Genomic DNA, 20850 nt, shown 5'->3' with positions numbered 1-20850 from the left:
GGAGTCCTAATACAAACAGACAGGTACCTGACTTCATAATCTCATTTGTGAACCTGAGCTCCCCCTAAAATCACAGGTCAAGAATCTTGGGATACTGCTAGACTCATAACTTATTTTGACTCTGAAAGTACAGACGTTTGAAGAATGCTTCTATTACCTGCGGTACCTAAGTAAACTCTCTCTCTATATTGACATAATATGTCTGATCACAATGGTCCATGCTGTCGTAATGTCACAGCTAGACTACTGTGTGACGTGATACCCACCAGTGTGTCTTCTCAGGAGTAGCCCCTCCACACTGGAACTCAGTCCCAGAGGCGCTATGCCTAAGTCAAGACTATCTCTACTTTAGAAAGCTTTTGAAATCTGGCTCTTCTCCCAAGCCTTTAATGCCTGTGGGAACTATTCATTCACTCACATCTGGAGTAGCTTGCCACATTCCCTGTAATTAGAACCAGTTCAACATACCTTTTTCAACTTTACAAGTAATTTGCCTACAATCCCACACTCATTTATCCCAATTCCTTTGTCTTATCCATTTTGTCTAATAAGATGTTGCATTGTATTGTTGCTGATTTCGTATCATACTTATGTTATATGAATGTTCTATTATGCCTCCTGTTATATTATTGTATACCATGTTGACGTATGATTTTTCAGTTATATGAATGTCCTATTGTGCTCTTTAATGTATATATTTCTGAAACAGAATCATATTATTGCTGTGACTAAGTTTTAAATTGCCTATTTCCAAATTTACTTAATTATTTTTAACTGTTTTATGCTGCTCATTGATCATTTCACTATTGTTACAATGTTATTACATTGTGAGCTATTTATTTCATGTATATGAGGTAGCTGCTGCACACCACCTTGGCTGAATCTCTTCTTAAACATGGTTAATAAATACTTTTTTAAAAGTTGCTTTTTTTTATTAGCAAAACAGGAAATGGATAGAACAATTTCCAGGTTTGTTATAGAGTCAATTCAGCTTAAATTTTCCTTCTGGGGTCTCATGAGGGTTTCTGCCTTCAAGCTCATGAAGGCCTTATGGATGCCAATTCTTCCTCAACCTATTTCGGAGGAGCCCAATAAATAGGCCAGCTCTAGGCACAACTAAAAGTTAGGCGCTCATGCAAGCGCTTAAGTACGCTTAAGAGCAGTGATTCTGTAAAAAGTCACCTAATACGTTGTCATGCCCAACATGCATAGCACCTATTTTTTTTGAAGGCCGCCTAAATTTTTAGAGGCGCCTTGTTACAGAATCATGCTTACTTGATAGGCACCTATGTTTCAATCAGTGCTGATTAAAAAGCTTAGTTGAGCTTGATATTCAGTTTAGATAGCCACCTTAACTAGTTGGGCGCCTCCGAAATAGATGCCTAAATTTAGGCACTGGTTACAGAATTTGGGCTAGTCTGTAAATAGTGCCTAAAGTTAGGCAACATTTATAGAACAGTGCTTATGCCCGGGAGCCGTGCCTAAACCATCAAAACAACAAAAACGTGGTGCACGCCTAAAGATAGACCCGGATGCCCCTTATTCTATAATACACCCATCATATACCTCTCCATCAATTTATACAATCCAAATCCTCAGCAATACCACTTTTGGCTCAAAAGATTTTGGATCAAAAGATTTCATTACCAAAAGATTAACGTGTCATATCATCATTGGATCTTCTACTCTCTAGGCATAGATTTATGTAATCAATAATATTATTTAACTTTAATTATTCTGTGTATATATACGATTAAAAGCACTTAGCTTTGTGGTCTCTAAACTAGGGATCTATTCGCCGACATGTTTCACTCTGTGTTTTTTCAAGGCTTGAATCCCTACTAAATTTTACACTAGAGAATGACACGGGGAAAAAATCTGTCCCCGTCACTGCACCGTCCCCGGCCCACCATCCTCTGCACCGCCCCGTCACCGCCGTTCCCTTCACTGCCCCGTCACCGTCACCGCCATCGCCATCCCATTCACCGCCCCGTCATCGTCCCCGCAGCATCCATATAAGCCTCGGTACTGCGAAACACCATGAAGACAGAAGAGAGTTCTGCCACTACTACTACTGCACTGAGAATCTGTTTCAGTGCCTCTGCCCTGTAGTAAAAACCGAACATAAAATAAATCAATTGACTTTTCCTCCCTTTCAATGACGTGTCCCCCATGTTCACCTATAGCTCGAATCAGGTCAATTGTGCACACTAAAAATGCAGGAGGATTTGGAACGTGAGCGCAGGCAGGCAGTGATACAAAAACAGCAGACACTCGACCGACTGCAGTGTTCCGCCATCTCCCTCCCTCCATCTCACCTTAGATGTAGAGTATGCTGGCTTTCTTTTTCGCCCAGCCGCACGTGCGGGTGCTCATTTGTTCAATATTCTCCTCTGACGCAATCGGAAACAGGAAGTTGCAAGAGAGGAGAAGATTGATCAATGCGAGCGCGGCTTGGCGAAAAAGAAAGCCGGCATACTCTACATCAGTGGTTTTCAACCTTTTTACACCCGTGGACTGGCAGAAATAAAAGAATTATTTTGTAGACCGGCAAACTACTAAGACTAAAATTTTAAAACCCTGTTTCTGCCCCATCTCCGCAAGCTCAGTCACCTCAGTAACTATAGAAAAATAGACAAATATAGACAGCAGATATAAATTCTCAAAACTGACACATTTTGATCACTAAATTGAAAATAAAATCATTTTCCTACCTTTGCTGTCTGGTGATTGATTTCATGAGTCTCTGGTTGCGTTTCCTTCTGTCTGTTTATCCTTTGTTTCATTTCTTTCTTTCTGCACTCAGGCCCAAGAATTGTCCCTTTCTATTCCCTCCCTCTTTCCTTCCTATGTCTTTAGTGCCTCCAGTGCTTCCTTCCCATGTCCTTAGTGCCCCTTCCTGTCTTTAGTGCCCCAGTGCCTCCTTCCCATGTCTTTAGTGCCCCAGTGCTTCCTTCCCATGTCCTTAGTGCCCCTTCCTGTCTTTAGTGCCCCAGTGCCTCCTTCCCATGTCTTTAGTGCCCCCAGTGCTTCCTTCCCATGTCTTTAGTGCCCCTAGTGCCTCCTTCCTATGTCCCTCTCACTGCCTTTCACACTTTGTCCCACCCCCACCCCCACCCCCGAAGCTTGCCTGCCTGCCTGTGCCTGTCTACTTTTCTACCTCCCTAGCCAAAGCCAGCCTGCTGCCTCCCTGCCGCTCAAAAAAAAAAAAAAAAAAGCCTCCGTCCTTTTCCCCTTCTCTTACCGCCATGCTGCAGCTGCTAAAGCCGGAAGTCTTCTTTCTGACTCAATTCTGATGTCGGAGAGGACGTTCTGGGCCAGCCAGGCAGCGATTGGCTGGCCCAGAACGTCCTCTCCGACGTCAGAATTGACGTTGGTAGACTTCCTGTCGGCTTTAGTAGCTGCAGCATGGCGGTAGGAGCAGGAGAAAAGGAGAGGCTTTTTTTTTTTTCTTCGCGCGGACCGGCAGGAATTCAACCGGCAGTGCTCTTCCAATTCAAAGGTGAGGTGGAGGGAAGGAGGGAGATGGCGGGGACCGCGCGATCTTGGTTGCCTCACTGCGGGGACAAGTCCATTCATCGCTCCACGGGGCGGTGAATGGCCTTGTCCCCGTCCCGCAGAGGACACTATTTTTTCTTCCCCGTTTTGGCGGGTTACCCGCGGCTAAACGCGGCTAGCCGCGGATAACCGCCACCGTGTCATTCTCTATTTTACACCACCTCTTTAGACCACAACATCAATCAGAAAGGGTGGTAGATGCATGGAACAGTCTCCCAGAAGATGTGGTGGAGACAGAGACTGTGTCTGAATTCAAAAGGGCCTGGGATAGACATGTGGGATAACTCAGAGAGAGAAAAAGATAATGGTTACTGCGGATGGGCAGACTAGATGGGCCATTTGGATTTTATCTGCCATCATGTTTCTATGTTTAATCCACTCACCCAGCACACCTCCCCCTAATAGCAACAGTTCTCCCCTGTTCAGAATCTGCACCCTTCCAGCTTTTCCCAAGAACAGCTGGTTGTTCACCCTCTCCAAGGTGGAAAGAACGAGAGGGCACTCTCTAAAGTTAAAAGGGGATAGATTCCGTACAAATATAAGGAAGATCTTCTTCACCCAGAGTGTGGTAGAAAACTGGAATGCTCTTCCAGAGGCTGTTATAGGGGAAAATACCTTCCAGGGATTCAAGACAAAGTTAGACAAGTTCCTGCTGAACAAGAATGTATGCAGGTAAGGCTAGTCTCAGTTAGGGCACTAAGTGAGTGGACTGCTGGGCACGATGGACCACTGATCTGACCCAGCAGTGGCAATTCTTATATTCTTATCTTTGTGTATAGACAAATGCAATGGAAGAGAGTATCCTCGGCTTTACCACATCTGCGACATGTCACCGATTCTGTCGACCCCATTTTACAGTACAGGATTTTGCAGGATCAATTCAACAATAATGGATTAGCTTGAATTGTATTACTATCACAGATTCCCTTAGTCCCTCCTGTAAATATCATATGATATCCTGAAAGTGTAATTCTTGCCCTCTTGCCAACATAGGAACCAACTTTTCAAAATGACTGGGGGGTGGATGAACACTACCCATTATTTTCTCTCTACCTGTCACCACCATAGAAATAGTCTTATATTGTATTCAACTCTCTGTTTATTAGGTGTTAGTGACAAACAGATCCATAGAATATTAGCCAACATCCATGGGTGATGTATGGCATGTGTATATATTATTATACAGTATATTGCTATAATTTACATGTGAACTTGCAAAACATGGGCACTAACATTTATTTTATTTACATCACATTACAGTACTGCTAGGCTAGTTGATATTGAACATATGTACTAACCTAGAGTCAGAGGTGACAGGCCAAAAAGGAGAGAAGGAACAAGGCCAGAGCAAATAAATGAATTTAAAAAAAAAGTGCCAGTTACTGCAGAGGAAGAGAAAAGATTGGGGCTGGTGATATGGGCTTACTGGTTAGCCGGGTACCATATGTGGGCTAGAATCACCAAGTTTTGAGGGATTTCTCGAATCTTTGATATGTTGGGTTGAGTCTCATGCCCACACCTGACTCCCAAACCACTGTATCCTTAATAGATGTCCAACTGACCCCCTCCCTGTGCATGCTTCAGGCTCCAAGGCCCTGATTCTGCATAATGCGTCTAAAGTTAGGCGCCGTTTACGTGCCTACGTTAGTCATCCTTTGTAGAATCGCGCTCAGCAGAGTTCAACACTGTTTAGGCATCTAACTTTTTAGGTGTCCTTTAGAAAATCAGGTTTTAGGTGAGATTTAGACATCCAAACAATGTCCTTAATGTTATAATATTTTATTATTATGCTATTAGAATGGCGATTTTATGCTGTTTTTCATTATAATTGTAATATTAGGAGTTTGATCTGTTTAATGCTTTTATTTATTTCTCTTCCATTAGTCAGAGTGACTGATATTTGAACCAGCAACATTAGGATAGAAGGGTATAGGTTTAACCAGTGTGCTACAGAGTGAGCTAGCAAGCTGCATAGCAATTGTACAACTGGGCCTTATAGGCATTATAAGGAAGTCTACTTTTGAGTACAGTTTAGGCTTCAGATTGGCCTAAGTTCTATGGACGGAATTTAGGCATAGTTTGGATGTCCTTAATGTGATCTGCTAAATTGTGGCTGCGTCTACAAAGTGGCATCTATGACATTTGGACGCCTATTATCACTTGTTAAGACCCTTATTATCCAATTATCGCTTGTTAAGACCCTTAATTGGCTCATTAGTGGATGCCTAAAGCACACCTAACGTTAGGCATAACTTAGGCACCCTTTATAGAATCGGGGCCCAAGTGTCTGCTAATCCAGAACAATTAAACTATACGCACCTCACGGTACCCGATTGCCTTAGTCTTCTGTTCCCTGTTAATTGTTATGGGGCTCATAATCAGAATAGAAAAACGTCTAAAAACTGGCCCATAAATCGGCATTTGGATGATCTAAAAGACAAGTTGTCCAAGTGCCGATAATCGAACCAAGTTTTAGAGTATTTAAAAATGGCCTAGGCTTTCACAGTGCTGCTGAATGACCAGAGCTAAAAGGGGCCTGTCAGAAGGAGTGTCGAGGGCGGGATTTGGGCAGGAAGTGGGCTGTCCTAGACTTAGTCATACTGCATGTATAACCGAAAGTTTTACAACACTGCCTAGACAGAACCTGGATGTTGTGACTTAGGCCATTTAAAACCAGGTCTAAGTCACAAGAAGGTATCCAAAGTGACCAGATAAGCACTGCAGACACAAAGTACAGACCCCTACATACTACCCCCAGTGATCACTGACCATAAAAATCGTAATAACAACTTTACATATCTGCCTCAGAACATCAGCACCTGGCAGCCTGGCATAAGAGAGCCTAGTAGAGCTGCACAGAGGTGGCTTAAGTGGTCTTGGGGGTGGGTTAGTGAATCTGGAGAGGAGGACCCAGGCCCATAAGCCACTCTAATCACTGCATTCATGGTGAAAAATGTGCACCCCCCAAAAAACCCCTAACTCTTTTGTACTGCCATATAAGTGGCTCCTGCAGCCATAAGGGCTATTGGGGTGGTAGATAGGTGGGACTAGTAGATTCTGGGGGTGTTTTGGGGGGCTCTCCATGACCTATAAGGGAGCTGTAGTGAAATGTTTATGTGGGACGCTTTTTGTGAAGTTTACAGCAGTGTCCTGAAAGGTACCCCACTACTCTGGTGCCATGTCTAGGTGTCCAGTCCATCACTTTTCTGGCCCCTCCCATGCCCAAAAGTTATTTTTCTAGGCATTTATGACTTGGACAAATTTATGGATGAAAATGGGATATAAAGATGGACAACTTAGCGGTCTGGACGATCAGACGGCTGGACATACAATTAGACAACTTTTGTCTGACTTTGGGCGATTTGCGACTTAGGCCCAAAATGGACTGAGACGTTTCTTTTCATTATGCCCCTCCATGTGTCTTGTTTGCTGTTATGTATGTTACCATGTAACCCGTTCTGGGCTCCTTGGGGAAGATGGGATATAAATTGAATTAAATAAATAAATAAGTGGAGAGAGTTTCACAGCTGGGGACCAAGGTGGCAGAAGGCAGAGTTTCAAGTTTCAATTTATTTGATATAACGCAAATACAACCATAGTTGGTCTAAGCGGTTTACAATAATAATATATTATTAAAATAAAATTAAAAACAAAATTAAAAAGACATAACAAGGGAGGCAATAAACAAAAACAAAAATTCAATCAGCATACAAACAAAAATAGGTACAAGGGGGGAACAAAGAAAGGGGAGGTTACAAGAAAACAAAAAGGTTGGGGAAGGGAAGGAGTGGAACAAAAGGGAAGGGAAGTCACAGTGAAATTCTGCCCATATAATTAAAGATATAAGCTAAGAAGTCTAGAGGAAAGGGTGAGCCATAGCATGAGTAAAGTAAGGAAAAAGATCAAGAGCAGAAAGTCAAAGAAAAATAGTATGACTTCAATTGCGCCTTAAAAGTTGCAAAAGATTTTTCGATACGGAGGTAGTAGGGTAAGGAATTCCAAAGGGTGGGAGTCATAATGAGAAAGAGGAATTCCTATGAAAATCGAGAAATAATTGCCGAAATGAAGGGACAATCAGTAACTGTTGCTGAGATGAATGTAATGTTTTTTTGTGGTGAGCATGGGACCAGAAGACTGTAGACTTGAGAGACTTGGGAGTTCTGATCGACAAATCGATGAAGCTGTCCGCGCAATGCGCGGTGGTGGGAAAAAGGGCGAACAGAATGCTAGGAACGATAAAGAAGGAGATCACGAACAGATCGGAGAAGGTTATCATGCCGCTGTACCGAGCCATGGTGCGCCCTCACCTGGAGTACTGCGTCCAGCACTGGTCGCCGTACTTGAAGGAGGATATGGTACTACTCGAAAGGGTCCAGAGAAGAGTGACTAAAATGGTAAGGGGCTGGAGGAGTTGCCATACAGTGAGAGATTGGAAAAGCTGGGCCTCTTCTCCCTTGAAAAGAGGAAACTGAGACGGGACATGATCGAAACATTCAAGATACTGAAGGGAATAGACTCAGTAGATAAAGATAGATTGTTTACTCTCTCCAAGGTAGGGAGAACGAGAGGGCACTCTCTAAAGCTGAAAGGGGATAGATTCAATACAAACGTGAGAAAGTTCTTCTACACCCAGAGAGTGGTAGACAACTGGAACGATCTTCTGGAGTCTGTTATAGGGGAAAACACCCTCCAAGGATTCACGACAAAGTTAGACAAGTACGCTGGTGAGGTTGGACTCATTTAGAGCACTGGTCTTTGATCTGAGGGCCGCCGCGTGAGCGGACTACTGGGCAGGATGGACCGCTGGTCTGACCCAGCAGTGGCAATTCTTATGTTCTTATAGCTAGTCAGAATTGACTGTGATGGGGAGAAATAGAAGAGACATCTGGGAAGATCTCAGAAGGCAGGTGGGAACATAAAGGAATCAAGAGTTTGGGCAGGTGATCAAGAGCCAAAGGGGAGAGGCCAGTGCTCAATGATTAGAAATGGTGTGACTTGCTTTAGGACTGTGAAAATGCCCTTTGAATGTGTAAGCGCTGGAACATTCAAGCTTAAGACTGATTTGAGAGCCCATGTCTGTGCATTATTTATTCTGCATAATAATGAGCATTTCCCTTGACATAGCTTTAATGCACAGACCCCCTCAGTTTGTGAGGAAACATTAACAGTGAAACAACATTGTAACATGAGATGGAAAACTAGAACCTCTAGTCCTGTTTGCTGCAAACAGCGTGCCAGATATATCATTTTCTACCAGATGTGAAATCAAGGTTGAATGAAATCAAATGTGCTTTTTAAGTAATACATTCTAAACTATTTTGAGACATACCAGAAATATCTAACCCAAATCCACCCCTTCCTTGTATTCTTTATACTTTACAGTATTGCATCTGCATGTTATGCACAGCTGTTTCTAAATTTCAAAAAATTAGATTGCTCTGCTCTCTGTTTTCCATCATAAAATATTAATTGTAGAGAAGGGTAAGGGGGATGAGACTTGATAAATCGCCTTTTCTGTGGTTATAATCAAAACGGTTTACATATTTTAGATAGCTACTTATTTTGTACCTAGGGCAATGGAGAGTTAAGTGACTGGGGATTAAACCTGCAGCCTCAGGGTGCTGAGGCAGTAGCTTCAACCACTAGGCCACACCTCCACTCACAGGGGTCATTTTAAAAGGCCTGTGAGGAATAAGTACATAAACATTAGTGTTCTGCACATACAAAAAAGGTTATGAGGCTCATAATCGAAAGAGAAAAACGTCCAAAAACCGGCCTGTCGGCACTTGGACGAACATTGTCAAAATACGTCCAAGTGCCGATAATAAAAACGGGTTTTGGACGTATTTCTAAACGACCTAGGCCTTCATAGTACCGCTGAACGACCATAGCTAAACGGGGCGTTTCAGGAGGAATGTCGAGGGCGGGACATGGACCGGCTTAGATTTAGTCGTACAGCATGTATAACCGAAAGTTATACAGCACAGGATCGACGGAACTTGGACATTGTGAATTAGACCATTTAAAACATGGTCTAAGTCATAAAAAAACACCTAAAGTCACCAAATAAGCACTGCAAACACATAATACAGACCTCCACACACTACCCCAGTAATCACCAAACCCCATAAAAATCGTAACCACACCTTTAAAATTTAGCCTCCAGACCATCATCACTGGCAGCCTGGCATAGGAAAGCCTAGTTGTCCTGCACAGAGGCGGCTTAAGCTGTCTTGGGGGAGGGTTAGGGACCCATGGAGAGGAGGCCCCATGCCCATAAGCCCCTGTAATCACTGCACTGATACGGAAACATGTGCACTCCCCTATACATCCCCAAAACCCTTTTGTACTGGCATATAAGTGGCTCCTACAACCATAAGGGCTATTAGGGTGGTAGATAAGTGGGTCTAGGGAATTCTGAAGGTAGTTTGGGGGCTCACCGTGATCTATAAGGGAGCTGTAGTGAGATGATGACATGGCACCCTTTTTGTGAAGTTCACAGCAGTGCCTTGTAAGGTACCCCACTATTTAGGTGCCATGTCTGGGTGTTCAGTCCATCACTTTGCAGATCCCTCCCACATCCAACAGGGCTTGTTCTAGGCGTTTTTGACTTGGACGAAAATTTGCACGAAAATGTGGTAAAAAGATAGACGATTTAGCGACTTGGACGATCAGATCGGCAGGACGTATACTTAGACGATTTTCGAAACAAAAAAAAATTTGGATGTATTTTTCGAAAATGTGTCCTAGGTTGTTTTTTACTTTGGACGACTTGCGACTTAGATGAAAACGGACTTAGACGCTCCTTTCGATTATGCCCCTCCACGTGTACAAAGCAATGCTAACTGAAAAGTGAATATGTGCATACAAAAGTTTGGGGGGGGGGGAAATTCTACAAATGGCATTCAAAAATCAGCAAAGCGCAAAACAGGTCACACAAACAGTGGCGATGTCCAATCAAAACAGGTGAGCTTTGTATATTTCACAGATCTCTTTTATTCACTTCAATGGCTCAATAACTCGACATTTACATGTTTCAGCTGCACAGGCCTGCATCAGGAGTCTATAGACATGGACACACAGAAATAAATTAAATTATACATTTAAATTAAAAGCAATCCAAAGCCGATGTCTTTTGTAGATTTGCTATAGTTGTCTTTTATCTTTATCTTTATTTTCTGTTGTTTTTCACCCACACATCCAGGGGGAGTGGGAGCGGGAGGGGGGTGTATATCTTTTGTTTTGGTATTATTTCTGATGGTAATGATGGATGGGGAGGGAATTTTTATCTTTTGTATAGATACTGATTGATTATAAGTGCTTGGTTGATTATCATTATTTGTATATAAATTGTATTGCATTTTTTGTTGGCATTAAAAACTAAATTAAGTTAAAAAAAAAAAAGAAAAAAGAAATCCAAAGCAAATTAAAACCATTAAAACATTAAATCCTTTTAAAATTTAATCAACAATACAATCAACATCTAAAACAATACATGATTATGACACATAAATAAAACCTTTAAATCATGCTAACAGCAAAATAAAATGCAATTAGCAATTGTGGCAAATTAATAAAACAATACATGATTATGACACATAAATGAAACAATGCTAACAGCAAAATTAAGCGCAACTGACAAATAACTGTAGCAAATAAATAAGACACCAAAAGGAGAAGATATGCAAAATGGCAATGTTGTTTCATTCGTGAATCAAACCAAAAGGCAATCTTGCCATATTAGTTAACCATACTGTCTGCAACATCAAATCCAAAATAAAGCAACAAGACAGGAAAATATGCAAAAAGGCAACATTGTCACATATTGAGAATATTGGTGAATACCGTCCATTCTGGGAAGCCATATGGCCTACTATTCAGGAGATTATGAAATGTAATGTAGTTATATCATATAAGAACATAAGCATTGCCTCTGCCGAGTCAGACCATAGGTCCATCACGCCCAGCAGTCCGCTCGCGCGGCGGCCCCCCAGGTCAAGAACCTGTAGTGATCTATTACTCAAGGGCGTTTTGTATTGTATAGTAACCCTCTAATTATACCCCTGGATCCCCTTTCCCTTCCCGTCCAATCCCTTTTTGAAACCCATATGATATAATAATATGATATTATAATATAATATAATATTATAATATGATATTATAATTTTATGATCTCTTCATGCCTGTTTTGCTAATTCAAATTGTACACTGAAATTGATCGATATGCTAATATCAATTGGCCTACAACAGATTTTACAACATTGGAAATCAGCCTCTAGGCTGAATTACTCTTTCTGGTGGAATTCTGTTTGTTTGTACAAACGATTTGAACAATATGCTTTCCACTACTTCAACATTCTCAGAACCTGTTATGGACTCTCATTGATAATTTTGTGAAAAATCAGAATGTTAATCTATCACACATATTTGATTTGTACGACCGATCCGACTATGATATTATCTGAACTGACATTCCTGATTGTTATGTTGCTTGTTTTGTTTACATTTTCATAAACCTCAAATCCGCAAAAATAAAACCAAGGTTAAAATCTTAGCAGTTTACATTATAATGTTTCTTTTTGCATATATGCGGATGATAATCAGATTTTTCTCCCCCCACCCCTCCTATAACAAACTCTCTTATAGAATTGCTATCATGTTTACAATTTATATTCTGTGAAGTGCAGGTATGGTTGAGAGCTAACCGATTGTGATTGAATGTTGTGACAGGCAGGAACATGAAAGCTCACTTGTATACCGCAAATACCGTTAAGTTCTATGCGGTTCACAGAAATTAGCAATAAAAATGAACTCACAATTTTTTAAGCTCCAGCAAGATGAATGAACAATATCTAACTTCCAAAAGATTCTGTAAAGATATGCATCTTTAGAGCACGCCAAAACTGTTAATATGAATGTGAATATGTGAGTCAGATCCCTAATCCATGAAGCTGCCTGAAAGGACAGTACACGCTCTTGTTATGTCCAAAATCCCAGGACTTAGTCCAGAGAGAGACAGAACTATAAAGTTCCTCAAAAAAGGTGAAGTTTCCCTGGGAACACAGAAACTAGAAAACAGGGTGGGGAGGGCTCCAAAAGCTAACCCTTTACCTTATTATTCCAGCAGATATGCCACAGGCCAAACAAAAAGTCAATGAAAGGGGAGATGCTAGCAGTGCCGGAAACTTCAGGCACACAGAGGGAGGGGCCAGGGAAATGAGAAGGAGCCTGACTTGCACAGGAATAAATTTCCTTCAGCTGGCTCAGAACTCCCAGGAGGGCAGATCCTCTGGGCTTGCAGAAGGGCTCCTCCCAAAGGAAGGCTTCTTTACCTATACCTGATAGAGAGACTCAAGCAGAAAGCAGCAAGAGAGACAGGTACTTAAACCCCAAAGTTAAGTTTCACTGAGGAGAGAAATACCTCTCTGAGGAGGAGCTGAAAGCTAACTCCAAGAAGCCTTTACACCCACAGGTAGGAGGTGGGGAACCAGAGAGTGAAGCGGAAACATTTATGGAAATAGAGGGATATAATCCAATCCTTAGTGACACAGAGGGGGGATATGGACTGCACCTCTGACCAAGCTTATTTCCTGAAGCAGTGGCGTACCTAGCATATGTGACACCCAGGGCCCATCATTTTTTGACCCCCCCCCCCATCTATATCAAAAAATATGATTTTTTAGTAACAATCCACATATCGCACAAGAGTGTACCTATGAAAAGGTAGCACTAAAACACCAACACATACATTGTAAAACTAAACAAGCCAGATCCCGCACAGTCAATTGATCCTGTAGTCAACTGAAAATTATGTCCTTTTCATACACACAGAACAGAGATACACCCTCGCCCAATATGGAATAATCATAAACTAAAAATAGAAATATGTAGACAAAAGTTAAACTGAACCTCCAAGAAACCAGACTCTGCATACAATGCAACACCAGAACACCACAAAAACAGTGATACATGTCCCCTAATACTGTGCAAAATATAAAGACAGTAGAAGTAAATTTGAAAAAACTGATACATAATAATCACCACTTTACAAATTAACAAATAAAAATAAAACATATAATCAGAAATAAGAAAATACCATTTTATTGGAATAATCCATTTTTCAATTAGCTTTCAGAGGCCAAATCTTTCTTCAGAACAGTACAGTATACTGCTGTTATGGTATCCTGTCCTGAGGAAAGGGGTTTAGTCCAAAAAATTGCCTTATTTCCATTTCCTATTTATAAACTTACTACTTATTTACTTATTTATAAACAATACTACTTGATTCTAAGTAAAGTAACAAAAAAATCTTTCTACCTTTTGTCGTTTCTGCTTTAATCATCTTCTCTTTGCTGTCTTCTTTCTATACAGTGTTTGTCCTCTCTCTCTTCCACGCAACATCTGCCCTCTCTTTGCCCCTTCCACTCAGCTTCTGCCCTCTCTCTCTACCCCTTCCATCTACTGCCCTGCCCCTTCCATCTACTGTCCACCCTCTCTCTCTTCCATATGGCATCTTCCCTCTTTCTATGTCCCTTCAATAAACTGTATATCTGGGGTCCCTTCTCTCCTTTGCACATGATTCATTTCAGCTTCACCCCCTCTCCATTTTTCTGTCTCCGCCCCCTCCCCTATGCTTTGGCATCTCTCTTCTCTTTTCCTTCATTCCTTCTCACTCCACACTATGGTGTGGTATCTCTATCTCCTTCCCTTCCCTCATGCCATGGCATCTCTTCCTCCCCTTCCATGGTCTGGTATCTCCTTTCCTTTTTTCCTTTCCCTCCCTCCCATGGACTTGGCATCTCTGGTTCCTCTCCCTTGTCTTCCTTCTCCCTCCTTCCCTCTCTCTTCCCAGTTGGGTGCTGCAGCAGCAGCATTTCTCTCCCCCCTTCCCTGTGTGGCAGCAGCAGCAGCATGTCTCCCCCATTGCCTTTGCAGCATTTCTCCCCCCCTTGCCTGTGTAGTATTTCTACTCTCCCCCCATTCCCTTCCCAGCATTTCTATCCTCCCCCCTTCCCTGCCCAGCATTTCTACCCTCCCCCCTTCCCTGCCCAGTATGTCTGGCTGGTTCCCCTGCTGAAAGCTGCAGGCGTCTACACCTCACCGATTCGCGGCTGCATCGGAAGCCTTCTCTCTGATATCATCACTAGGGACTTGAAAATTATTGGGCGGGGGTGGAAGGTTGAAGTGAAGGTCTAGGGTATCCAATCTTCTCGCATAGGCCCTTATTTTGCTTTTCTAGAAAAGACACCTTTTCTCCAACTTAGATACAGGTATTCTTTTATAAAAATATATCCCACGTATGAATGACATAAAAATCCTTTTATAAGAATATGCAATGTGAGTATTCTTACAAGCGAGAGCATGCATATATGGAATGCATACTGCACAGTCATGCTCTGAAATCAGTGCACTTCGGTTGTCGCATCAGCAAAAGCACAAGGGAAACTCAGCCAGACAAACCATCTGTTGCTTCCTACATTCTTTCAGACGTCTATAGGGCGGGAGAGGGCGGAGCGACCCCTGTCTCATCCAATCGCACTCAATTTTAATTCAGATCTCTTCCCATTCCTCTTGTTCGCGCATGGTGCAGCTCATCACATTCCATGTATCCTTCCCCTACTCTTACCATTCATTCTCTTTTGTCACGCACCCTTGTATTCCCTGGTTCCTTCTTTTCTCCGAAAAGGGGTGGTAGGCGTGGTGCGCTGAAGGGAATAGACTCAGTTGATAAGGACAGGTTGTTCACCCTCTCCAAGGTAGGGAGAACGAGAAGGCACTCTCTAAAGTTAAAACTGGAACACTCTTCCGGAGGCTGTTATAGGGGAAAACACACTCCAGGGATTCAAGACAAAGTTAGACAAGTTCCTGCTGAACAAGAACGTGCGCAGGTAGGGCTTGTCTCGGTTAGGGCACTGGTCTTTGACCAGAGGGCCACCGCATGAGTGGAATGCTGGGCATGATGGACCACTGGTCTGACCCAGCAGCGGTGATTCTTATGTTCTTATGTTAGTGCTCTTTGCTCACCAGTTAAAAGTCTCTCTTTCCAGGTGTAATGCTAATAGTGGTCAGCAAAATACTGAGCGCCACTGGTTGAAAATCAGTCCTAAATATCTACAGTTGAAATGGGTTTTAAATACTTTTTTGATAGATGTTGCTCACCTTTACTGTGAAATCTGCAGTGAGAGGCCCAGTCATCCTCAGTATCTCCTTGTCTGGAAACTTCTGGAATTCAGTACTAGTGTTCTCCACAAGCAGAGAGCCTGTATGGCTAAGGCTGTTCTCTCCTTTCACACCCTGGAGAGTCTTAGTTTCCAAATCTGAAAAAAAGAGAATTCCATACACAAGTTAGTCCACATTATTTAATATTTTTTAGAAATTCACAACCAACACATTCACATTTTTAACAAAAAGGACCTTTCTTCTGGCTATTTATTATTGTAGGGGTACAGTATGGTAGAATTTCACAACCTCTGCCATCTATTCAAAAAGCTCAGCAAAGCTGCATGGAATAGATTGGCCTGCTGCTTATAATTTCCCTGTTTCCCCTCTCTTTCAGTTAAACTAATCCACTTTTTTTTCCCAGGACACATTGTGGGAAATGACTGGTTACTTCTCTCAGCCAAAACGCAGAGCTGAGTTGTGTGCTTAGAAATTGTCCTTTGACACAGTGCTCTGAAAACAAAATTTCCTCTAAGCTCAAGATCTACAGTTCACATTCATACATATATAATTCTCCATCACATGGAAGCCATTCCTTTCCCAGAATGCCAAGCAGGTATATGTCTAAGCAGTGAGTAAATTGAACTCATCTCATTCCCCTTTTCAAACCTAAGTAAAGAAACATACATAAAATATTTTATTTTGCTTTTAGGGGCATTTTCAGAATAGTAAGATATCACTAAAAATGGCTTAAATCAACACTTGGACATCCTAATCTTGAGGACATTCAAGTGCTGATTTTCAAAACCATCTTTCTGGACATCTTGTGAGGGATCCTAGCCACTATGCATCCAAAACTAAAGGCGAGCATGTTGGAGGCATGTTCTGGGTGGGCTTTGGGCATGCTTAGACTTGGACATCTTGCCGTAATAATCAAACCATTCCCAAGACGTCCTGGATGGAACTTAGACATTCTAAGCTAAACCTGTTTTAAAAGCAACTAAGTGCCAAAAAGGTACCCAAACTGACCAGATGACCACTGGAGGGATTAAGTCATGATCTGCACACACTCCCTTAGTGGTCAATGACCTCCTCCCATCTCCTAAAGATCTGAATGAAACTGTACATACCGGTCTCAAGAACAGCAGCACCTGGTATGAGAAAGTCTAGTAGAGCAGCACACAGGTGTTTTAAGTAGCCTGGAGGGTGGGCTACTGAGCCATGGAGAGGAAAACCCAGGCCCATAAGCTACTCTAACCACTATATTTGTGGTGGAAAGTGTGAGGCCACCAAAACCCTATACATGACCAGAGGACATGTCCAGGGAAATCTGGAAGTCTGGTAACCTTAGTGAATATTAAGATAAAGCAATAACACAACCTTGAAAAAAAAAACCCAGCAAAAATTGCAAGAGGAAAATATTTTGAAGAAAGAAATTGATCATAATTGACTAATGGCACATTAATTATGTCAGAACAACTCCGAAGGTCTCAAAAGGCTGCTTAAGAATACAGCAGTGGCACAGATGTGAGATTGTACAAGAGAACTGCTTACCTAGAGAGTATAAAGATGAATGTAACATGACCATGTTGCTTATTGGCATAGGATTTAGTAATTCAGGCCAATATGCTTAGAAAGAATCATGTTGCTGACACTAACAATTATTGTGCCTGTCTTCAGTATATGACCACTCATACATAACAGTGTTTTAGCATACTATTCCAATGTACTTTAAGAGGGGTGTGGCCATTTATCAGCCTAGTCAGTCATTGAGATCAGAAAATGTTGCACTTTTGAAGAAACCAAAAAATCACTGTGGAGTGACAATTAGAGAATGACATGGGGAAAAAATCTGTCCCCGTCACTGCACCGTCCCCGGCCCACCATTCTCTGCACCGCCACGTCACCGCCGTTCCCTTCACGCCCCGTCACCATCACCGCCATCCCTTTCACCGCCCCATCACCACCACTGCCATCCCATTCACCGCCCCATCACCATCCCTGCAGCATCCATATAAGCCTCAGTACTGCGAAACACCATGAAGACAGAAGAGAGTCCTAACACTACTACTACTGCACTGAGAATCTGTTTCAGTGCCTCTGCCCTATAGTAAAAATAGAACATAAAATAAATCAATTGACTTTTCCTCCCTTGCAATGACGGGTCCCCCATGTTCACCTATAGCTCGAATCAGGTCAATTGTGCACACTAAAAATGCAGGAAGATCTGGAACGTGAGCGCAGGCAGGCAGTGATACAAAAACAGCAGACACCCGACCAATTGCAGTGTTCCGCCATCTCTCTCCCTCCATCTCATATTAGATGTAGAGTATGCCGGATTTCTTTTTCGCCCAGCCGCATGTGCGGGTGCTCATTTGTTCAATATTCTCCTCTGACGCAACTGGAAACAGGAAGTTGTAAGAGAGGAGAAGATTGATCAACTCAAGCAGCCGCGCAAACGCGGCTTTTTAAACGCGTGCGGCTGGGCGAAAAAGAAAGCCAGCATACTCTACATCAATATTTTTCAACCTTTTTACACCCGTGAACCGGCAGAAATAAAATAATTATTTTGTGGACCGGCAAACTACTAGGACTAAAATTTTAAAACCCTGTTTCCGCCCCATCTCCGCAAGCTCGGTCACCTCAGTAACTATAGAAAAATAGACAAATATAGTGCAAAATATAGACAGCAGATATAACTTCTCAAAACTGACACATTTTGATCACTAAATTGAAAATAAAATCATTTTTCCTACCTTTGCTGTCTGGTGATTGATTTCATGAGTCTCTGGTTGCGTTTCCTTCTGTCTGTGTATCCTTTCTTTCATTTCTTTCTTTCTGCACTCAGGCCCAAGAATTGTCCCTTTCTATTCCATCCCTCTTTCCTTCCTATGTCCTTAGTACCCCCGGTGCCTCCTTCCCATGTTCTTAGTGCCCCTTCCCATGTCTTTAGTGCCCCCAGTGCCTCCTTCCCATGTCCTTAGTGCCCCAGTGCTTCCTTCCCATGTCCTTAGTGCCCCTTCCTGTCTTTAGTGCCCCAGTGCCTCCTTCCCATGTCTTTAGTGCCCCCAGTGCTTCCTTCCCATGTCTTTAGTGCCCCCAGTGCCTCCTTCCCATGTCCTTAGTGCCCCTTCCTGTCTTTAGTGCCCCCAGTGCCTCCTTCCCATGTCTTTAGTTCCCTAGTGCCTCCTTCCCATGTCCTTAGTGCCCCTTCCTGTCTTTAGTGCCCCCAGTGCCTCCTTCCCATGTCCTTAGTGCCCCTTCCTGTCTTTAGTGCCCCAGTGCTTCCTTCCCATGTCCTTAGTGCCCCTTCCTGTCTTTAGTGCCCCCAGTGCCTCCTTCCCATGTCTTTAGTGCCCCAGTGCCTCCTTCCCATGTCCTTAGTGCCCCTTCCTGTCTTTAGTGCCCCAGTGCCTCCTTCCCATATCCTTAGTGCTCCTTCCTGTCTTTAGTGCCCCCAGTGCCTCCTTCCCATGTCTTTAGTGCCCCTTTCTGTCTTTAGTGCCCCCAGTGCCTCCTTCCCATGTCTTTAGTGCCCCTAGTGCCTCCTTCCTATGTCCCTCTCACTGCCTTCCACACTTTGTCCCACCCCCACCCTCGAATCCTGCCTGCCTACCTTTCTCCCTCCCTAGCCAAAGCCAGCCTGCTGCCTCCCTGCCACTCATAAAAAAAAAAAAAAAAAGCCTCCTTCCTTTTCCCCTGCTCTTACCGCCATGCTTATGCTGCAGCTACTAAAGCCGACAGGAAGTCTTTCCGACTCAATTCTGAAGTCGGAGAGGACGTTCTGGGCCAGTCAGGCAGCAATTGGCTGGCCCAGAACGTCCTCTCCGACGTCAGAATTGACGTCGGAAAGACTTCCCGTCGACTTTAGTAGCTGCAGCATAAGCATGGCGGTAAGAGCAGGGGAAAAGGAAGGAGGCTTTTTTTTTTTTTGCGCGGACCGGCAGAAATTCAACCGGCGGTAAGGAGGGAGGGAGGGAGATGGCGGGGACCGCGCGATCCTTGATTGCCTCACTGCGGGGACAAGTCCATTCACCGCTCCACGGGGCGATGAATGGCCTTGTTCCCGTTCCGCAGAGGCCACTATTTTTTCTTCCCCGTTTCGGCGGGTTACCTGCGGCTAAATGCGGCTAGCCGCGGGTAACCCGCCACCGTGTTATTCTCTAGTGACAGTGTTCCTTAGATGGACTTTATTGAAAATGTCAAAGTTCCAAAAATACAATGAAATCATCCACATAAAAATAAGGTAATCCATATAAAAACCTAAAGGACCTAGTCCGCTAAGGGCGCAGGACCCAACACGGTCTGCGTTTAGTCTTCTTCAGGGGTCCCTTAGAGTCCTACGGTAGTAGATACGTGGAAAAACCATTATGTGGAGAGCCATGAGTGAGACGCTGCTTCAGAGCAATGTTAGGCCAAGATATGCAGAAACTATCTCATAGAGGAATGTGAGGGAGTCTAAGGGACACTGCCACTTTCCTTTAAGATAGGGTAAGGGTTACTAGAAGTCTGAATTGCCTCAGACATATCCTCCTTTTGAGGACATGTTCGGGGGTCTGGATGGCTTTTCAAAAACCCGGCACTTCCCCAGCCCCTGCCAACAGTTACAATTCAGGCCCTACCCAGGAGCATTAGATTAATGTACTGATGTTCTCTGGGAGGGCAGATCATGCCAGCTTAATCTGGTGTTACCTTTCTATCAATAATGCAGTTTGTGTGGTCAAGAACATGCTGCATTATTCCTTTTGCATAATAATGAACTACTTTGCATGCACTGTTCTGTTTTACATTTCATTATTTCTTGAATTGTGCTGCATTAAAAAAAAATGTGTTAAGGGCAAATAGTGCATGATTTTACCATTTAATGTATATTATTTTGCAAAAACAAATGTGTAATTGCCAAGGGTTACCAGACGGCTGGATTTTTCCGGACATGTCCTGGGCGTCTGGACAGCTTTTCAAAACCTGACACTTTGGGCTCCTTTTACGAAGCTGTTAACTTTAGCGCGCGCGGCTTTTAATTATGCGTTACCCCCATGCTAGCTGAAAAACTACCACCTGCTCAAGAGGAGGCGGTAGCGGCTAGCGTGTCCGGCGGTTTAGCGCATGCTATTACGCGCATTAAACCGCTAC

At 43.1% G+C, this 20850-nt stretch overlaps 1 protein-coding gene across 4 annotated transcripts in view; it reads right to left on the bottom strand.

Annotated features, from left to right (window-relative positions):
• ADAMTSL1 (ADAMTS like 1) overlaps window positions 1–20850 on the bottom strand; it is a 1156072-nt gene that overhangs the window by 311080 nt on the left and 824142 nt on the right. For all 4 annotated transcript variants that reach the window (XM_033920627.1, XM_033920609.1, XM_033920600.1 and 1 more), the window contains one exon: window positions 15718–15875. In XM_033920627.1, the coding sequence (XP_033776518.1) occupies window positions 15718–15875 (158 nt within the window). The remainder of the gene's footprint in view (window positions 1–15717; window positions 15876–20850) is intronic.

This window comes from Geotrypetes seraphini, chromosome 1, assembly GCF_902459505.1.
Source record: "Geotrypetes seraphini chromosome 1, aGeoSer1.1, whole genome shotgun sequence".
NCBI lineage: Eukaryota > Metazoa > Chordata > Amphibia > Gymnophiona > Dermophiidae > Geotrypetes > Geotrypetes seraphini.
This window is presented reverse-complemented; position numbering and strand designations above follow the sequence as displayed.